The 20,443-nt window shown below is 40.2% G+C and overlaps 3 protein-coding genes across 11 annotated transcripts; 2 read left to right on the top strand and 1 right to left on the bottom strand.

The window, feature by feature from the left end:
• Positions 1–1,780: 1,780 nt before the first annotated feature.
• Positions 1,781–5,664, bottom strand: fam221a (family with sequence similarity 221 member A). 5 transcript variants are annotated; one of them, XM_068711034.1, is made up of 7 exons: positions 4,808–5,519; positions 4,545–4,718; positions 4,245–4,435; positions 4,072–4,145; positions 3,825–3,957; positions 3,053–3,139; positions 1,781–1,825 (listed from the first exon to the last, which is right to left on the bottom strand). In XM_068711034.1, the coding sequence occupies exons 1-7, from the start codon at positions 4,870–4,872 to the stop codon at positions 1,818–1,820; spliced, it is 732 nt and encodes a 243-aa protein (XP_068567135.1). In that variant the 5' UTR covers positions 4,873–5,519; the 3' UTR covers positions 1,781–1,817. The 5 variants fall into 5 exon arrangements, with proteins under 5 accessions (XP_068567135.1, XP_068567132.1, XP_068567131.1 ...); XM_068711031.1 differs by lacking the exon at positions 1,781–1,825 and adding an exon at positions 5,607–5,664 and having other exon boundaries at positions 2,552–3,139; positions 4,808–5,029; XM_068711030.1 differs by lacking the exon at positions 1,781–1,825 and adding an exon at positions 5,607–5,658 and having other exon boundaries at positions 2,552–3,139; positions 4,808–5,081.
• Positions 5,540–9,338, top strand: ccdc126 (coiled-coil domain containing 126). Of its 4 annotated transcripts, none has more exons than XM_068711037.1 (3): positions 5,540–5,629; positions 7,834–8,541; positions 8,716–9,338. In XM_068711037.1, the coding sequence occupies exons 2-3, from the start codon at positions 8,304–8,306 to the stop codon at positions 8,964–8,966; spliced, it is 489 nt and encodes a 162-aa protein (XP_068567138.1). In that variant the 5' UTR covers positions 5,540–5,629; positions 7,834–8,303; the 3' UTR covers positions 8,967–9,338. The 4 variants fall into 4 exon arrangements, with proteins under 4 accessions (XP_068567138.1, XP_068567137.1, XP_068567136.1 ...); XM_068711036.1 differs by lacking the exon at positions 5,540–5,629 and adding an exon at positions 5,774–5,933; XM_068711035.1 differs by lacking the exon at positions 5,540–5,629 and adding an exon at positions 5,774–6,059.
• A 1,588-nt stretch (positions 9,339–10,926) lies between these two features.
• Positions 10,927–16,084, top strand: tra2a (transformer 2 alpha homolog). Of its 2 annotated transcripts, none has more exons than XM_068711028.1 (9): positions 10,927–11,079; positions 12,472–12,605; positions 12,752–12,887; positions 13,481–13,537; positions 14,117–14,305; positions 14,713–14,828; positions 15,015–15,173; positions 15,264–15,334; positions 15,445–16,084. In XM_068711028.1, exons 1-9 carry the CDS (start codon positions 11,044–11,046, stop codon positions 15,453–15,455), a joined length of 909 nt encoding a protein of 302 aa, XP_068567129.1. In that variant the 5' UTR covers positions 10,927–11,043; the 3' UTR covers positions 15,456–16,084. The 2 variants fall into 2 exon arrangements, with proteins under 2 accessions (XP_068567129.1, XP_068567128.1); XM_068711027.1 differs by having other exon boundaries at positions 15,015–15,179.
• The last annotated feature ends 4,359 nt before the right edge of the window (positions 16,085–20,443 follow it).

Raw genomic sequence — 20,443 nt, 5'->3', positions numbered from 1 at the left:
AACCAAAGAAAGCTGTGACGGGAGAGGTTAAGTAATTCAGTGGAGGTCCAGTAATGTTATATGTGCATAATAATTATTACGTTAAAAACAAATGCATACTTGCATTTGGAAATAGTATTGTGTTACTGTCGGATAAATCCTGCTAGTGTTAATTATTCTGTTGATATGGTATTGTATATTAGACTATATAAATACACCCTAAAGCATTATGTGACCTTTAGGTGATTCAGATATTTACTTATTTCCTAACTTTTTTTTAAAATCTGCAATAATAGATTCTTTTTTTGCCACTTGGTAACTAGTTGTTAACACAACATGACCTTTTAAGCCCAGTAGTGAGAGTAACATTAGTGTTTGTGTCTACCTGACGGTTTATTCGTTCACTCTCTTTTAGCTCTGTTTTAGGTCTCCACCAGCTCCTGAGGAAACGGTCGAGCTCTTTAACTGCAAAATGCTCCACTACGTTCACAAGCTAGCTGCTACCCTCTACTGCAGTATACTGAACTTATGATATTTTCTAAATCACAATGAAACTAATTTGATTCCAAAGGGATTTTTTGGGGTACTTTGAACATAACTAAGGTGCCAAAGTGCATAAAACCCAAATAGACTAAAAGATCATGTTTATCAAAAAAAGTGCCAGGACAGGACCCCCGACAGAGGTCCGACCAATTAACTATTAACTGCTGTCTTTTCTCCTGTATATTTTGCAAAAGCAGCACCTTGGCAAAGGAGTTTGAGTATCCTTGCACTACTACCTGCTGTTTGATGCAGGCAGGTAGTGCACAGTGTGTTAAACATAGCTTTTTCCTTAAACAAGTGCTACTTGCTGCGTTAGAAAACCAAGGTGAGAGTGAATCAGAACACTAAAGTTGCAAGTTGGAAATGCTCCATAGAGCTGTCGAGTTGGGTAATAACTATCACTACGAAAGAATAAAAGCAAAGGGTTTGACACCCAACAGATTTTGTTGACTCGCACACTATTTGTTTTGGCTTTCACATCCACGTGAGCTATACAAAATTTGGAAATTATTTTTCACGTTGTACTTTCCGTCTGAGTGATCTAAGAGTTTCAAGTCATTTGTCGGTACTTAATAGTCTGTTGTGTCTCTCTGTGCCGCTGAGCTTTTGTTGCCTCCGTCTCTCTCAGTGGGTAAATTAGGGGAGCGTGTTCTTCGTCTCAAGGTGTGCCTACCGCAACTTTCACTGGGGTATTTAAGTGTTTCCTTGCACAGTAATTGCCAATTTAATCTTTTGTGCTCTCGTCTTGATTCGTAGTGTTGAATCTGTCAGTCAAGCGGGGCGTGGTTTCCATGGGGATAGGGGAAGTGTAGTAGTCATTCGCTCCAATTAATTGCCAAAGTAATTTACCTGTAGTCTACTAAACAGGGTTGCTATGGAGAGGTAATTATTCTAAATTGTAATTGCGCCAGACTAACTGTCAGGCCTTCACCTCTTAAATTAATTGGATTTTTCCTCTGAGAGTAAAATTGTCCATGAGAAAGCAGTAGAAATAGGTCAACTGTTTCTTTATAAGATGCTTGATTCTATCAGTCAACAAAGCTGTTCTAGGGTAGCAAAGAGGAAACATGTTTGGTTTAAAGTATGTATGCCGCCGTGAATGTTTGTGTACATACTTTATGTTGCGGCAACCTGATACCATGGTCATCGTAGAGACACACTGAATCTGAAGTGTCAGCTTTCAGATGGGATCCCTTCCAATTGCTTCCTCTTCAGCACCCGGCTGCATGCAGAGACCCAGGTGCATCCATGCCAACCTTCAGACGTAGCCCTTCCTTTCCCTCGAGACCACCTGTTCATCTCACTAACACACACACAAACACACACACAAACATACACCAAGTTCCCTCAGGTAATGTTTACATTACGACACAGGTGACTTGAGATGCACTGGCCATCACCAGCGGAGATGCTGATCCAGTTTGTCTTGCCATCCTCGCAGTGGAAACATTTGAGTGGGAGTGAGTCCTCATTGAGATCCCTGTTAATTTTATTTCTCAGTTAAAGACGTTAGAAAGTGGGCCACCAATGGAGAAAACATGACCTGCTTCAATCTCCATTCACTGCGTGGATTAAATCAGCTCTCGTCACTGCTGATCTACCGTGAGAAATGGGATTAATCAATCGGAGACAGTACATCTATCTGAAAATTAAAAACGGCGCTCATCACAGAACACATACCTCCATGGTTCTGGTGTTATTTTGGTGACATGGCTAGTGGGAGGCTTTCTCTCAATAAGAGAACACCAATAAAACAAACGTCAGATGTGTAAACTGGCCGGTTTATGGAACGTGTATCAAGAGAGAAATATGAGGCATTAATCGGAAAACTGCACTGAATAAAAGTATGGGTTAGTTAGGGTATCAAATATGACTGTGAGGAATTATATATAGAGATGACTATGTGTTTCTATGTTGAACTGGTTATGCCCTTGTAATTCAATACATTTATCCTGAAAATTTTAAAGTTTGAAATAACTCATTGTAAAATTGTTAGGATTTCATATTCTCAATCTCATATTTTATTGTTTTTTTATCTTACAGATATACAGTATGCATGAGTTTATGCATGGTATTTCTGCAGCTCACACGGCAGCCAAAAAACTGAAAATCTCCTAACTATGCTTTACCTCCAAATGTGATTTCATCTTGAGAATGTCTTCAAATGTATTCAGGCATTGTCAAAGTGTCAAAAAAAGGTATCTTAAAATGTGTCTTAAAAGTCATTACCATTGTAATGCTCTCCATGCTCTGATTGGATCAATATATTTTCAGTTGATTGTTTAGTCGTTAGGTGGGATTTAATAACTACTGTTGCTGACAGTTGGTTGTACCCCTTTGTCACGACACTAACAAAGACAGACACGTCACTGAAAAAGAATATACTTAAGCTGTGAAATGTTTTTAAGCTAAGATTAAATGTTACAGATCAGAAGAAGTGTATGATTTATTTGCATGGTAAATATTGCCCAGTAGTTCATGGACGGTTTGACAGATGTTGCTTTTCACTGTTTGTTGGTCTCTCTCTTACGGTGAACAGAGCTTGATGCTTTAGTAGACGTTACTTTGATCCTTGATGCAGAGCATCTCTGCTGGCAGCCATTTTCTCTGTCTTGATCTGAAAAACACAAGACAGGCAGAGATTATGAAGATCATGTGATGGGTAGCAGCAGCGAATACTGTGTGCCTCACAAGTATGAAACTTGTGATTCCAAACTCTTAACTCAGAACCACTGAGTGTGATAAGTAAATGCTACATTGTGGAGTTATCAGTCAAAAGCCTGTTAAATCATACATAATTAAATACACATAAATGGTTAAAACAAGTGTAATTAATGATGTACATTCAATCATTAATTACATTTCCATTGTTTTCAGAAGGGATGAAAATTACTTCTCAAAAGCTGCAGCTGTCCACTCTTATTCAATTTACAAATTTAACTTGGACGTCCATTAATTACACACGTTCTCCTCTGATCGTCCCATTTATTGAAGATATGTCTTAAAAGAGGTACATCTTAAATAACCTTGCAGCGATGCAAAATGCATGGACCTTTGCATCATCATCATCAAGTCTCTGCTCTGCAAACTTGCTTGTTCAACACTGACGCTGTGCTGCTCTTTGCTGCCCTCACATGCTGCTTAAAGGAACTTTCTTCTCCTTTGGAGCAATGCATGCAAACACACACACCTGCTCCAACAGTCTAACTCACCAAAACAGCCCATGAATCAAAGATTGTCTGTGCTAGAAAAGGGCTTGTATTATTAAATCGTCACATATAGGCTACTTTTCTGGTTCTCACCTGAGCCGCTGGCTTCCAAAGCGAGATAACCATCCAATAAGGAGCTGAACCCCGTCAGCCCCCCCATGGCAGCATAAGGGACATCCCTGCCTATAGGCTGACCACGCACCTCCCTCTCTAGTTTTGTCTCAACCTGACAAAAAACAAAAAGTGATTTGAGTTTAAATGCTGAACAAATAGTAGCAATATTGTAAATCTATGTCCAGCATTAGCCAAGGATCTGTGTTTATTGTTTGACTCTACTCACCAGCGTCTGATGGGCAGAGCTGGGCTGACCACACCCACATGTGTAGGGGCTCTTGAACCCAGAACAGGAACTGCCTGAAAAATGTTATTCTCATCTTGAACATGAACTGCATATATGTGACTCAATATGCGTAATGAAACTGCTCTCTTTAAATGTAGTCATTTCATACTCACATTTTTTGCACAAGTGGCCAGTAGCTTCACTGTGATCCTGAGGAAAGTGTTTACACCTGCAGCGGACAGGATTTGGCCCAATCTGGGGAACATACTGGTAGGCATAACAATGGCAGCCTCTGACCTGGCATGGTAGGGCTAGGGGCCGCTCAGAGGGAACCACCTCAAAGTCTGTCTTGTGTTGCTTGTACCTGAACAAAATTACATTAATCACAAATGTGTTTATGCATGCAAGTCTATGTGTGTGGTGGCGAGAAGGGGATGACACTTGATTTGATGTGTTATCGAGAATCGCACTACCTATGTGTACAGAAGCACCGTGTCTCAGGACCAATGAGTTTGCAGTCGATGCCTCCTGGAACCCCAAAGCTGACATACAGCCTGTTTTTCACTCGTTGAGGGAGTGACTTCCTCTTGTACTCCTCATATTCCTCTGGAGTGAACAGTTGTCCTCCATCATCATCACCCACAATCCTTGAAAAGACAAACCACCAATACAAAAAGTAATTATTATGGGCCTATAACATATTACTAAAAACATACAGTCTAATGTTGAGACAAACCTTTTGTACTCCCAGTAGTCATCGGCCGCTTGTAGAGCTGATTTATTGAGACATATTTTCTCCATTGTCAAAAATCCGTAACAGATAGATGTGGGTTTTGTTCGTTTTTGTCTTGCACAGCTGGACACTTCTGTTTACAACAGTAAACCTTAGTTGCCATGGAAATGTTTGTAGGCGTCCCTCTAACGGTCGTAAAGTGAACTGCAAGCACGCAAATATACACTCACAGGGAGAGAGAGAGAGAGGACAGAAGGGAAGTTAAACTCAAACCAAGCTAACGTTAACATTAGATAGATAGAGAGACAGAGGGATGGAGATAGAGAGATAGATAGATAGATAGAGAGAGAGAGAGAGAGAGAGAGAGAGAGAGAGAGAGAGATAGTTACTTTATAATAAAACTATCAAATGCAAATATCCTAATGCACTAAATATACAATAAGAATAACAGAGTAAAAATATTAGATATAAAAATGCACAATACAATTAAATAGAATAATATTAAATGAACTAACTGATTAAACAGTAGTGCAAAGATTTAACCAAACGACAGAGTAACAGTGTTATAGTGTGTGATTGATTTGGCCAGAGGTGATTTATTGTACAGTGTTATTGCAGTGGGCAGGACTGTTCTCCTGTATCCTGTATCTGTCCAGCAGCAGCTAACATTAGCAGCCATGTAGCTCAGCTAACACCCTGAACAAGTGTCCACAAACTCTACAAGTTCAAGTAACGTGAAATAGTGAGCGCTTTGGTTTTGTTGTTTAAAGTAAACCGGATTAACTGCAGTTTAAATGATTACCTGCACTGAAGCCAACTAATAACGTGAGTACAACTTGTAATGTTTACTTTCGTCTTGGTGTTAAATCGAAAGAGAGCGAGAGCAGGCAGTGTAACTACATTTCCCATAATGCCACAGTAATGACGCATTTAGTAGACGTTCAGGGACACCATGACAGTATGCACAGTTGCACGCTTGGAATTCTAGCTACCGACTTTTCGCTAGGACCTCATCGTCTTCTACACCGTGTAGGAGCGAGAGAGGACGGACACCTCAACGTGATGCTCGGTAGATAACGTTATTGAGGGACTGCACAAGATATTTCCCCCGCGTGTGTCCCCAGCGCAGGTTTGCTAAACAACAAAACATTATTCAGTGTCAGCCAGAGGTAGCAGCAGCTGAAGCTCTTTCTCTGGAGCGCGTTAAGTCCTGCAGCGACCTCAAGGTAGCTGCTCAACAGACAGCACTACGGGGGTAAAGTATCTGTTTTTGATGGGATTTGCTTCATTTGCAATCAAGTTTGAGCGTTGCGATTTATCGTGCACGTCGAGCTAACCTCAGTGTTGGTGGAGTTGGGAGAATAGCTTCAACTGAGCTTGAGCGGCTGCTAATAATGATGCTAAAATGAATTTTAGGTTTAAAAAAAAAAGTTATATAGTGCATATTTCACGTGATGGTCGAGTGTTAGTTTACTTTCCACATGTGTAACTTGACATTGTGTACATATACATGTCCTATCATGCACATTGTTTAAGTCGTCATATATATTTAACGTTATCGACATTTCAGTTTTTAGTTTCTACTACAGGTCAGGTGCTTAAGTCTGTCTGCCAGCTGTTGAATCACACGTGACAGCTGTGACAATATTTAACCTCTAGATTAGATATCTTGAGTGACAATGTGTGCCTTATCATTGTCAATCCTCCCATTAGGTGCACTACATCCACACAGTCTCTTAAATAAGTGGAAAATTCAATGTCTGAGGTCGCAGCTCTAAGTGGTGTGCCTGGTGAATAACCTGATATGACAGTAACGAAGGGACAGTGGCTAAATACCCCAAAAACTCTTCTGGTTGTTGTCAATTGTCAACCCTATTAATAAATAAACATGGATGTGATCTGTTGCCTGGCATATGAAAGGCACAGCAAATCCTCCTAAAGATTTATTTCCCCCATTGCTCACCCATATCTGTTGACATAGCACCCTACACAGAAAGCAATAATCCCCTGTGTATCATGCTTTGTTTTCTTTGCTTGTTTTCTTTTAAATGTACAGCACGGTTCGAATGGAGTTAATGTGTCTGATGATGAAGTTACATATTTGTCAGCCACAATGTGTTTTTGCATCCTGATCATTTTCAACTGTTACTTTCATCGAGTCTTTCCTCTAGCGACCGGGTCATAGAAAGGGCGTGTGTGTGTGTGTGTGTGTGTGTGTGTGTGTGTGTGTGTGTGTGTGTGTGTGTGTGTGTGTGTGTGTGTGTGTGTGTGTATAGATAGAGAAAGGGAAGCATTGCTAAACGGATTCTGTTACATTTCTTTTTCATAATTGATTCCTTCAGTCACTGTCCCCTCTCTGGCTTCAATAGGAAGTGACACTACCACACCCAAGAGAGCGCGGAGAATGAACTCGGTGAAAATGTTGCGAAAACTGAGAAATGATCTCCCAATTTCCTCTGCATGTGCACAGTGCACTCGCAGGCTATTTGTCGGTCAAATAGCCATTGTGGAGGTGGGATTAGTGAATGAATGCCCTCTGTGCCACTGGTTGTTGCTTTGTCGTCTATCTGAAGCTTGCAAAGTGGGTCCCATGAAATCTAAACTGGTAATCGGGTTTCTGGGCTCAGAGGGCTGAAAAACATTTGTTGATGAGTGGGCTGTTGTGCCCCATGACCGAAAGTAGCAAAGACATCCATCTTTAATAATAGCTAAATAATATATATATATATATATATATATATATATATATATATATATATATATATATATATATATATATATATATATTTGATGTAGCCACCAGCTCCTTACCAATGAAGATGAGGTGGATTTTTCTCTTCATCCAGCACATGCAGTGGTGTTTGTTTGTCTGTTGGAAGATCTTGGTGTATTTGTTCACCCAGAAAAAAAAACACAATGCTCAACAGAACTTTGAAGAAGTTTCGGACAAAACAAATGTCTCTCTGTGTTTCTCTCTCTTTTGGTTAATCATATCTCTTTGTTTATCTTTGTATGCTTCTCCAACATAGTCAACGATGCCGGCGGACCCCCTGCCTGAACGCCCAGTCTGCATTGGTGATTTGACGTTGGACGTCCTGCAGCCGAAGCACCTTTTCCAAAACCCCTGACTGCCGGTGTCTGCAGGTGTTCGCTTCCTTCTGGTTCCACTTCCTTGCCTGAACACCTTTTCTCACCTCCTCTTAGGAGGGGCAGGGTACCTTAAGTGGTTAGAGAAACTTGTATTGCTGGATGTGTATAATGCAAGCATGTGTCCTGCTGGAGCTCACTTGAGTGAGGCACCACATCCCCAGCAGCTTTAGGAATGCTTCGCACCAGACTTTGACCTCTCTGTAGATACAGACCGTATTAAAGAGAATCTCCCCGCCAGAATCAAGTAATTATCACTCTACTTATCAATTTATTGGCATATCCACACCCAAGGAAAAGACCTTCAGCCTAAGACCGGGCCTCTGCAGTGCCCCTTCGCCAGCCCAGTACCATGCTGGGTGCACTCCTGCGGAGGAACATGTCCCAGAAGCTGAGTGTGCTGCTGCTGGTATTCGGCCTGGCGTGGGGACTCATGCTGCTGCGGTACACTGTGCAGCAGCCTCGCCATCAGAGCAGCGCCGAGCTACGGGAGCAGATCCTGGAGCTCAGCCGGCGATACGTCAAGGTCCTGACGGAGGAGAACCAGCATGCACCGGGTGGGCTGCAGGGAACCTCCATGGCCGGTTCTGGTAAGGATTCAGGAGGATGTTAGAAATGCGGTGCCATAAATGGATTGTTTTTTTTATTACTGCTCTTCTTCTTGCACATCGAATCACTTACTCCTGAACATTTGGGTTTCATTGTTTAATTTTCTTCCTTGTGTTTATTTTCTCTCATTTTCTTCGCCTCTCACACATACACAGCTGATCTGAAGAGGACTATCGCCGTGCTGCTGGATGACATTCTGACTCGACTGGTCAAACTGGAGGGGAAGATCGAGGTGGCGGTCAATGTCTCCTCCACGAATACCTCCCACACAGCAGGGGGCATCCTTGCCTCTGCTGCTGCTGCCCTGCAGAAACCCTCAAAGCAGGACACACCTGGCAGTCACCCGGGAACGTCCCGCCTCCACCCACACATCCCCAACAGGCCGCGGCCACATCAACGAGCATAGTCTTAATAGATATATCCATTTTTTTGGAGCACATTACACTTTCCCAGCATTTATCAATGATGTTAGCACATCAGACAAATGAAAAGCAATAGGGAGACATATAGAAACTTTAAATGTGGGATACTTCTCAGAAAAGTTCAGCCAGCTCTGAAGGAAGGAGGACTTTTCTATGCTGATATTTATTTATTTTTTACCGAGACTGTCTAGCACACTTTTTTTTAATATTTTCATTGCTGATTTTGTTTGGTTTAGATTTAATGCCATATTTGAATCTTGTGACTTTTTTTTGCAAATGCAGAGAGTTGTAAATACTCTTGAAACGGAACCAGATTCTCATATGCTTTATGATAAAAACAAAAGGCTTGAAATGTTCATCCATCTACATCGGAAACTATTATACAACACTGCTTCAATATATCAAAATGCTGAACTAAACAGTCCACTCATGATTGGCAGGGCAGCTGTTTTTGTTTTGTCAATGTTTAGTTGGTGCAGTTGCTAATTACTGTATAAGAAGATTCTACTTTGAGCTTACACATAGTCTTAAGAATACTTAAATAGTATAGTTAGTCTGTGAGAGATAATCCAAAGAATGTTATTTGCACTCCATCTGCAGGCAGTGTAATTGTTTATTTACAGTTGCTGCAAGGCAGTTTGAGGTTTATGCAGAATATGATTGGATGATGCCTATTTGCCACTGTAAACATGAGTGTGAGTGTGTGTGTACTTTGTCTCAGTTGAAATCCAACGGTTCCCTTGCTGAGCGTTGATAAATGATTTAACTAGTTGTGTAGCACATTGAATGTACTTTGTAGTCAGTCTTAAGCCCGTCAGTGCTGTTAGGATGACTGACCTACTGCTTATACATGTTCAGGGTTCATGTTGCACTGTGACTCTTTAGAGATTTTCTAAAAATACTGGGCCGTTCCAACTTTGACTTGAGGGATATTTTAGGAGGGTGGACGTCAGGCTCTGGAATATTAATTCTTGCAGCCTTTCTGCTGGTTCTGAGTATGATTTCCATTATACTGAGAAACTCTGGCACCTGTCCAGAGGAGGAAGATCTTTAGTTTGCTCATTAACGTGATGACTTTGTGCGACAAGAAAGATGGGCAATACTTTCATCAATACTACTTTAGGATTGTATAAGACAAAGTCAATGTGGTTGGCAAAACATGAGGGGAAAATGCTTCAAAATGTTGCTTACACATTACGGACCTAAATATACACAAAGGCCTCAACTGAATTATCAAACTGGTTTGACTGTGTCTGCATTAGGTAATGCCATAAATGTACTTTGCTTCCGAAAGTAGAAAAGTTGGTGAGCCAGACAGCTGCTGTGAGATAGCTTTACTAATAAATTGACCATATGGAAAATATAATCTATCCTCATTTAAATCCTTTAATTTTATTGACATTGGAAAAATATGCCTTTTTTTCAGGAGATCATGTAACACACAAGACAATCCAAATGTTTAGCCAGTTGGTGTGTGTGTGTGTGTGTGTGTGTGTGTGTGTGTGTGTGTGTGTGTGTGTGTGTGTGTGTGTGTGTGTGTGTGAGAGAGAGAGAGAGAGATGAGTTTTTGTTCATTAGCTTTTACTGAACACACTGCAAAACCCTAAGGGACATTATATATTTATTCAAGGCACTTACTGCTATTTTCTACTCCTATTCCACTGCATTTACTTCACAGCTGTCAGGTAAAGTAGGCGAATAGTTATCAATTCAATTAATATAATTTTATGAAATATAATCCAGTGTATTAAACTCAACCAGCATCAACATGTACATGGTTAATGAATACATTTTCATTAATCATATTTCAATAGTATTCTTATATAATATGTAGTTTAAAGCTTTGGAGATTTTGAATTATGAGACATTCCCACTGAAGAACACTATTGAAGGGCCGTGTGAGACGACACGGAAGTGACGTCACTTTCTGCAGCACATAAACATACCACCTACCTCACGCGCCCGCCATCTTCTAGCTAATAAGCGGACATTGTGTTGAACCTCAAGTACGGGTTTATTTTCTACCACAACATACTCGTGTTGTGTTTGCTACACTGAACAATGAGTGATATTGAGGACGGACACTATAAAGGACGGGTGAGTAGTTGCATCGTATGATATCAAATATATCTCCCTTTTCTTCAAAATTCCTTCCGTGTGCCTGTCGATTAACTTGAGGCCAACTAATATAACGCGAGCTAACGTAACGGCTAACGTGATAGCTTACCGTTGTCGTTACACGCTTTTGTCCGCTAACATTACCTGTGTTAAGATAGGTGTTCTGGTTTTGCGTCGTCTTTGGCGAAAATAACGCACATTTTATACGGACGGTTCTTCACAGACCGGTCGAACCAGCCTCTAGCTAGCATGCTAGTTACTGTTAGCTTAAGAGCCACCGTGGTGTAGATCCATGTGTTCACGTTAGACCTTTTGCTAATTGTCCTGTTGTCAGTGGAATGCATCGCTCCTGACTCATGCTTATGAAATTATACACGATATATCTGTGACGTTTGTTTTTCCTGAAACTAGCAATCGGTTATATGAGAGGTAATTTAAGTCCAAAGCATCTCTTCCTTCCCTCCTTTCACGCTTTTGTGTTGTCAAATTGAAAAAATGCTACAAACGTACATCTAAGCTCTTAACTTTATAACCTTAAATTGTTGTAACTTTGCTCATTTTCTTAATTTCTGGAATATTTAAAACTTAATGTAGCAACAATGTAATTGTACTGCATTCAGTGTTCCTTTTCATTTCATTTAAAATTCTCCTTTTTCTTAAACCTATGATCTTAATTTTATTGAATGTTCTTTTTTCATTAAGGTAATTGATCGTGAAGGATTTGAAGAGTTTTATCCAAGAATGATGAAGAAAATGTTCAAGATAAAAGAAGGCTAATGAGAACATGTACAGAGCAGAACATAGAAGTGGAAAGGGAGGAAAATGTGACGGAAGAATGGTGTCAGATAGAAGCGCTTGCAGTATAATGGCTATAATGAAAACTGGGTTCAGTTTTGGGTGAAGAGAGGAAAAACAGACCTGGAATCAGAAAATGAGAAAACTGAAAAAAGAAGAACGAAGAAGGATAGAAATCCTGAGAAAAGGGAGTAGCGTGTAAAGAATCTGGAAGAGTGAATGTGTCCGTAGGTTAAGTAAATATACTGTTTGTGTTCTTTACTATGCTCCCTTTCTGTAACATGGAAATGCATGTTTTATTTCCCCCATGATGGTCCAGGTGGATATTGAAATAGTTCTGTATATTTGATATATATGGTTAATAGTAGGCCTCATTGTAAACCAAAGATTAATTTATTGGACTTATAAGATTACTAACCCCTTCTTCCACAGTACATAAATCTGTACATTTTTAGACAGGTGTACTGTATGTGTCCAACATACCCAACCACATCTCACTACTCTTGTTATTTTCAGTGTGTAGTTATGTGTGTATGTGTCCACGAGAGAGTTGTTAACGTACTGCTGTGGCAATAGGGGTCACGCTCCCCGTCTAAATCGGATCGGGGGAGTCCAGCTCGGGTGAAGTCGGAGAGCCGGTCCGGCTCCCCGAGTCCAGCTCGGGCCGCCAAGCGTTCCGCTTCCAGATCCCGCTCGCATTCAAGATCTAGGTATGTTGATGCCCTTTTACGATGGCACATGTGATACTGTGATCACATTATAATGTTCATTAGGGGCTGAAATATGGCAATTTTGCCCCTTTTGTCCCCACAATTATTTGTGACATTGGCCTTTTCTTCCTGTGCTGCATTCTCAGGTCTCGTTCCAGGCGGCAATCAAACCGGCGCTACAGCCGCTCGCGCTCTCGGTCCTATTCCCAGCGGAGGAAGTCCCGCTCACGCTCCTACAGCCCAGAGTACCGCCGCAAGAAGAGCCAGAGCGCCGGCAGCAGGGTGAGTGAGGTTGAAGGTGGGGCAGTACAGGAGGCGGTGTCGGAATAACCAGAGAACACGTCTGTGTGTATATTCAGATTTTTGGTGGAGATTGGCTGATTGCACGCCGTAGCCTGTAAATTGTCAGTATATGAACTTACACGGTATGACCTTTTACTAAATAGAGTGAATGCAAAATTAGTCCCACTCAAAATGTTTTGTGAAGTTAAAGTATAAGGAAGTTAAATCTGTAAGTGAAAAAACAGTAGATAAACTTGGATTTAAAGCTGCTGCATGCTTTAACAACCACCGGACTAATCTCCTCAAAACTTAGTTTTCCTTCTAGTATGTTGTCAGTTCTTTGTTTTAGACGGATCACTGTGGTTCTAGCAGGAAAAATGACATGACTGTTTTTAAATCATTATCTATGTGGCTTTGAGTTGAATTTGTAATCATATTTACAAGGATTTTATGATTTTAGTATCACTTTAAGTCGAGAGCATGTGCATTTCTCATTCATTTGTGTGGAAGTGTGACTTGTGATTAATGCTGCAGGAAACCATACTTGTAATAACCCCCTAACTAACCTTCCATTCCTTTCATTATGTCAACAGAGCCATGACTTCACAAAAGAACCAAGCAATCATGGCGGCGGAGATCCTGATGTGAGGGTATGTCAACCGTCTGACATATTTTAATGTATTTATGTGTTTATTTTATTGCATAAATATAGTGTGTAAATGATTTGAGATGCTATGCATGTAGTTTTCATGTGTTGTAGTTCTGTCTTGTATGTGTTTCATCATGACAACTAGCAATACATGAATGGATAAAAGTATACTAAATATATATACTTCTTAAGTTGAAACATTTTAACATTGAAATAAGCCTTTAAAGCTTTGACCCGACTGCTCGGGGGGGAAAAGCCAGATCAAATGCGTGGCATCCTTTTGAAAGCTGGAAACAGCTGGAGATGATTGAAGGGAAAAGTTACTCCGTTGGAAAAATGTACAGAAATTCTTACCTTTTTAGTAGTGTCTTAAGCCATAATGTAAGAAAAAGTATCAAATGTAGCTGGAGGGTAACGCATCCTCCCAGTGAAACGGTGAAGCTTTTGAAACCACCAATATTCAAATACGTAGGTTTTTTTAAAGTTCTAAATTAGTCTGTGATAGATGGATTTTGTATGTAAATCATTTGCTGGATAAACCATAAAATCAACTCTAACCTTTTTATATTGACCCTTCCAGGCGAACCCTGACCCCAGCACATGTTTGGGGGTGTTTGGGCTGAGCCTGTACACCACAGAGCGGGACCTGAGGGAGGTGTTCTCTCGCTACGGCCCTCTGGCCGGGGTCAACGTGGTATATGACCAGCGCACCGGTCGCTCCCGCGGCTTTGCGTTTGTTTACTTTGAGAGAATTGATGATTCCAAAGAGGTGGGTGTTTGTGGTTTTGTTTATTGGTAAAATGCCTTGTTTTATGTCTAGTATGTGCTTAATCACATTCATTTGGTGTTTTTATAGTGTAAAATATTCCTTAATTAGATGGCTTAAATGAAAAGTGTCATGGCACGTTTTAGATAACTTTTAAACTGTTCTGCATCCATATATGGTCAGCTACATATTGTTTGGGACTTTGTTTCCATAGTATTTGTCTGTCATTTATTGATTTAAGGTGTGATTACATAAGTAAGCCACTAGGTGTCTGCCTTGCCATAAATTCTCTAACCTTGCTGTCATGCGTCTCATATCGAGGGGGTTACAGTGTGTACTGTAGGTGGGCCTTTGTGAAATAAGTAAGTTTCAAAAAGCAATAGTCTGGTAACATCTTTGTCGTTTCTTAGGCAATGGAGCGAGCCAATGGCATGGAGCTGGACGGGAGGCGCATCAGAGTGGATTATTCCATCACTAAACGCGCTCACACCCCCACACCAGGAATCTACATGGGCCGACCAACTCAGTAAGATCAACACTGTCCACATATCGCTTTACTTCTTGTGCGGAATCCGATATTCATCTCGTGATTCCCTAAGAAGCATAAATGCACATTTGAGCCATCGGAAGACAAATAAACTGGGATGATCAGACTGCGCTCGTATACATTTTGTATCCAACTTGGGTTCTATTTTTTATTTTTTTCCAACAGCAATGGCGGTGGAGGAGGCAGTGGTGGTGGAGGAGGAGGTGGCGGTGGTGGAGGAGGAGGCGGCGGCGGCGGCGGAGGAAGCAGCAGCCGGAGGGGGAGAGACTCTCATTACGACCGTGGCTACGAGCGCTATGACAGATATGACGAGTACGACTACAGGTACAGGTGAGCAATAATATGTGAGAAGAATGTCAATGTTGCAATGTTTTTACGAGTAAATGTTTTAAATTTTCCTTGTCTCTTCTGCAGCCGCAGGCGCTCTCCATCACCATACTACAGTCGCTACAGGTCTCGCTCACGGTCTCGCTCCTACAGCCCGCGTAAGTGTTAAGAGAATGCAAGCAACAGAAAGCTTGCCTAACTGCATCCACACTGCTGTTAGTATGCATAGTCAAACATGTATGTACTAATTCATGTTTTCTTTTTGCAGGGCGATACTAAGTTCCTCCTCTCGACGCTCAGCTTCCCTCCAATAATCGATGGTGTGTGTGACTCAAGGTGTTTCTGAGGGGAACATTTTGAATTGGCATGTCTATATCAACAGAACTCTAATGTTCGAGATGGTTCTTGTTCACATGCAATAGGTGTCTTCATTTTTAGACGTTTTGATGCATCCACGTTGAGTGTGAGCAAAGAACTCTTTCTTCATTCTTAGACTTGCATCCTTCCTTCCCACTTCCCTTTCTGCAGTGATGCCGCCTGTTTTTCCTGTTAGTTGATCACCTGTAACGTGGCCCGTGTCATGGTGGGGGAGGTAAACTGGGTTTTTTGTAAATAATGGGGACAGTCAATTTTACAACTTGTTTTAAATAAATGGAACAATCCTCTCTGTATGTTCAGATCACAGATTGATCTCAATGTTACCAAGCACGAACTGAGTTTACTGGTAAGTAGCAGGTAATTCAGGCTTTATAATGGAGCGCTATTAGTGGTTAGTTCTTTGCTCACATTCATTTTTTTTAGTCAAGGAAGTCATCATTTGAGTTTCTCTAGTTTTATTCTCATGTACTACCTTTTTTTTATTCTTTCTTTGTATGGAAATACAAATATATGAAAACTCCAAAGTTTAATGTGTTTTTGTGATTAATGTGCATGAAATTTATGAGTTTTTGTCGTATAGGTGGGAGGTGGTGCTTTAAGTTGAGTGGGTGAGGTGGGAAAACGAGCTGGGAGAGTTTCACAGAACAAGATCAGTGCCAAGGCGATGCGCATGATAAGTTTATGTTCGCAAAAATTTAAAGTAGCTGATCAGGAGCCACTTTTTGAAACTACAAAAGTTGAGTTTTCTCTCATTCAGGCTACACCACTGAACACGTGCAACGGGCTGATACCAAGCTTTTATTGGGTGGCTTTCGTTACATAAGATACAAAGTTCACATGTAAGAAACAGGCTATTATTCAGAGTATTCTTTAACTGTACATAGTTTGTATAGAAGCATTTTTCAGTACATGTTCACTGTAACAAAAAGAGCTTGTGCTTTGCTCAAATGTGACTGTTCTGTACTTCATATTAACAATGACCGTACTAGAACACGTCTTTTCTTTAAGTAGCCAAATGTATGCTACAGAATGCGGTGGGTTGTTCAATATAAGGCAATGTTACCTGTCACATTTCCCTGCATTAAACAAAACCTTGCAGATCAGTTTTTGTCCCAGATAGACATAAAAACATACCGTGATGCTTATTGGTTAATCACAAAAGTAAACCTGAATGGAGGGTTCTTTATCGCTACACCTTTTATTAATAAAGAGGCAATTTATTGAAATGGGGTTAATGGTCTCTGCTGACATGTCATGGGGCCCCTCAGTTATGTGTTCATTCACACAAACTCAAAGATAATTCTCAAGGTTCCAAGGTAACGACTCGCTGGAAGGAAACAAGGGTCAAAGTATGAGATTCGACACTGAAAGCTGTAGTCGGCTGTTAATCGTATACATTGTGCTCATTTCAACCTTCATGTTCAGTGAACTATCACTGGAATTCCATCAGAAACATTGTTCCTGTATAAGTGTTATAAAAATGAAGCCAAAAAAAGTCAACTAATTCATAGTCTGGATGTGTGTTTTTCTGTAGAGAAGAGGTGCAGATTGAAGACTATGCACTTGATCGTATGGTTATCATGTGAGGTTGTGATGTATTGGGACAGCGTCATATTTTTGGGATTGCATGTAGCAACATCTTACCTATAGTACTTGCACTCAAACGTTCAGATATGTTAGTTCTAGTTCAGAGAAAATAGTCTACACCTACCTCACAGAAAAATCAAAGATGAGCCAATTTATTGTTGCACTCTGGGGAGAGACATGCATTGCATTTTAGTTCTACATTGAATATACTACTTCCATCCTTCTTCAGTTCTCATCAACTTTACCACATAGTTATTCTGTAGAGGTCAATGTTTTATAATAGAGAGCCAAAGATCTACTCCAGGTGCAACCTGTAGCTTTAAGTACATGTACTTCTGAAGATAACACTGGGAGCATACACTCCTAATGTACAGGACAATGTCTGAAGGTTAATAGGCAACACATGCTCATGTATTCTGTAGGGTTTGAACACAGGCCGACTGGTGGGGGGTGTAGGCTTGAATTCCCCATGCATGTTCATGTTGGAGCAGTAAACACGGGGCTCCACTTAAAAGAAGAGACATTAACAGCACATGATTATCTTACTAATCAGAGTTCTGATGGTATAGATGTTCAAAATAAATATCACCTGAGCTTTTTAATCATTTTTACTATGGGATAATCTAAAGTTCTTGATCTTAGAGGAAGATGTGTTCTGTAAAATTATATTTTAGGTTAAAAATGCATTTAAGTTTATATCTTAAAGAAAAGTGTCCAAATTTAACAAACAGTTCTTTCCTGAGCAGAAATGTGATTTTATTGGGGTTTTTTTTTTCAACTGTAGGCTAGTTTGTATCAACATAATAAAATGTGTAAGTATCAGTTTAAAACTTGTGATCAATATTGTGCACATATGTACCTCTCTGATTGTAATACAAGTACAAATCCAGACAGCAGAAATGTTAATTACTTTGCCACAGCATTTTATATCCAAATCAAATGAGTGGACAATTTTACTGAAATGAATTTGTTAAGTTGATGGATGATTACCTCTAACCTAAAGTCAATATTCACATGCAGTAAATAAAAGCTATATTTTGAACAAGAATTAGCAGAAACCTTTACTCTTGAGAGAATATACTGTGTAGTCCATTGCAGATTCAACAAATCATGCCCCTTATTTTGCAATAAACATGATTTAATGTGAACTTCCAAGTTTGAAAACTGGGAGCACAACAATCCATGTTTCCTCTGCTTTTAGAAAACGAAGTATTGCTTTTGAGTTATTTCAAGTGCAGTTTTCTCACCACAAATCCTATGGAAACTAATCAATCAAGGTGCTGAAACTAGCAAACAGCAGCAGCCAGAAATAAATAATTCATTTAAGAGAGACAATGTGTGAGCAAGTCTGCAAATATTCATGTGACTCTGCATGGAAACACTTTTCTTGACTAACATGTGCTATTAATAGGATCACATGCTAAACAACAATTAAAAATGAGTCCTCTCAAGATCACAAAAATGGCAAAAATCAACAGATATTTATTAGAAAAATAATTTTATTGTTTAAATACTGACAAATAAAAACATAAGAATTACAAGCTATTTCTTAAACACACTATGCATAGTGTGAAATGCAACATGTGCAGAATTGAATCAAACAACTTGCAATTGAAGAAATATTTCATTAAAGACATAAGGATAGTTGTGAAACGAAACAATATGACGGATGGTGTATGTGTGGCTGCTATTAATAGCTTTTAAGAGCTGCTTTTAACAAAACACAGCAAATATTTCCTTTAAAAATATCCTCACATTTAAATAATCTTTTCTGTAACTGTAGCTCTAGATCAAGTAAACTTTCTCAAACTAATTCCCAGGATTTGGCTTTTGTTTTGAAAGTACGTAACGAGAAAACGATAAAAAAAGACTGCAGTTTCTTTTGTTTCAAATAACAAATAACAAAGACATCAGCTTGAAATATATTTGTCCTTTTGATATTTCACCTGTTAGTTTTAACTCGTTATTTTTGGCCTGCTGTTAAAAAGAAAGACATCTTCTTTGGCTTTAAGGGGGCACAAACCGCCATTTTCTAATGAGATGGAGGGTGTCATCACACAGGAGAATCTGTGGAGAAAACCATGTTTATGTATTGGAGGCTCCATGAAACTCCTGGATCTAAATAGAAAACATATGTCTGGACTGTTAAAAAAATAATAATGGCGTTAACATCCATAGGGACATTGTTTCCATCAGTTAATGTTACTGTAAGGCTCTGGATTCTCCTCAACATGGCGTTCACACCACTGTGTTCCCTGACTCTGTCCGGAGCGGTCAGTCTGTAGTTTAATGCTTACAACTCAAGTGGAAAGAAAACATTGTGAGAAATTACAATCGCCTCGCAATAAATACGAAATAAAGCAATCTCACCGGAAAACCGAATCCCTTGATTGAGTGTAGCCTAAAGGGGGTTGTGCGCTTGGCGACGTAGACTATGTCTCTTGGAGTGAGGCCAGCGGCTCAAAGTTGGGCTATAAACTGCGTTTTACTTAAACAATCTACCTCCCCTCTCTTCTCTCCTCTCTAGAAATATCCCAGACTATGTTTAACCAGATCGATTTTGTCAGTTCTTTTTTTTTTTCTTTCTCCCCCTGTGCCGACTTCCACCGCAGAAATCTTCCCACATAGGATGCAGTCTAGTCTGAAACTTTATGGCAGTTCGCCCCTATGGAATTTGACCATAGCGAGGAGTCCTGAGACTGGGGGCGGGGAGACTTTCTGTACATTCCTCAGCGATACATTCACTGCTCCTCCTGCACAGCCTGCAGCCACACACACACACACACACACACACACACACACACACACACACACACACACACACACACACACACGGACAGGCTGCAGCCATGCATCAGTTTATTTGAACCGGCACAGTCAGGCGAGCACCCACATGGCTGCTGTCTCTATATATGTATGTACAACTCTACCATTCTACACGGTGCTGTGCAGCAGGCAGGGAGCACCAACTGCTTTCCGTTTCGTTATTTAATTTCCAGTGGAAATCATTAAAGCCGAATATTCTAGTTTATAAAAAATTGTACGCGCCTAACTAGGCCGACGGAAAGCCTCCATGTTTAATACATGCCTTATATTCGTCCATACAGAAATAATGGGCCTATATAGATCCAACCACTGAGTTAAAAGTTATTAAGAAACTTTTCGAGAGTTAAAACAAATTATAGAATGATTAACAGTCTGCATAATGTGCACTAAAGCGGAAGTTTAAACGCTTTCTTTTTATTCCCTTTTATTTTAACTTATTTAAATTAGTGGTCCACGGATGTAAACACAACCTAAAC

This window comes from Cebidichthys violaceus, unplaced genomic scaffold, assembly GCF_023349555.1.
Source record: "Cebidichthys violaceus isolate CVI_PGR_0920_01 unplaced genomic scaffold, fCebVio1.0.p SCAF_16, whole genome shotgun sequence".
NCBI lineage: Eukaryota > Metazoa > Chordata > Actinopteri > Perciformes > Stichaeidae > Cebidichthys > Cebidichthys violaceus.
This window is presented reverse-complemented; position numbering and strand designations above follow the sequence as displayed.

Coding starts and splice junctions, on each gene's coding strand:
- fam221a (XM_068711031.1), bottom strand. CDS start 4,872: ATGGAGAAAATATGTCTCAATAAATCAGCTCTACAAGCGGCCGATGAC. Junction 4,719..4,807: donor GACTACTGGGAGTACAAAAG/GTTTGTCTCAAC, acceptor TGTCTTTTCAAG/GATTGTGGGTGATGATGATG. Junction 3,140..3,824: donor TTTGGAAGCCAGCGGCTCAG/GTGAGAACCAGA, acceptor TGTGTTTTTCAG/ATCAAGACAGAGAAAATGGC.
- ccdc126 (XM_068711037.1), top strand. CDS start 8,304: ATGCTGGGTGCACTCCTGCGGAGGAACATGTCCCAGAAGCTGAGTGTG. Junction 8,542..8,715: donor AACCTCCATGGCCGGTTCTG/GTAAGGATTCAG, acceptor ACACATACACAG/CTGATCTGAAGAGGACTATC.
- tra2a (XM_068711027.1), top strand. CDS start 11,044: ATGAGTGATATTGAGGACGGACACTATAAAGGACGG. Junction 13,538..14,116: donor GCGGAGATCCTGATGTGAGG/GTATGTCAACCG, acceptor TGACCCTTCCAG/GCGAACCCTGACCCCAGCAC. Junction 14,829..15,014: donor TACATGGGCCGACCAACTCA/GTAAGATCAACA, acceptor TTTTTCCAACAG/CAATGGCGGTGGAGGAGGCA.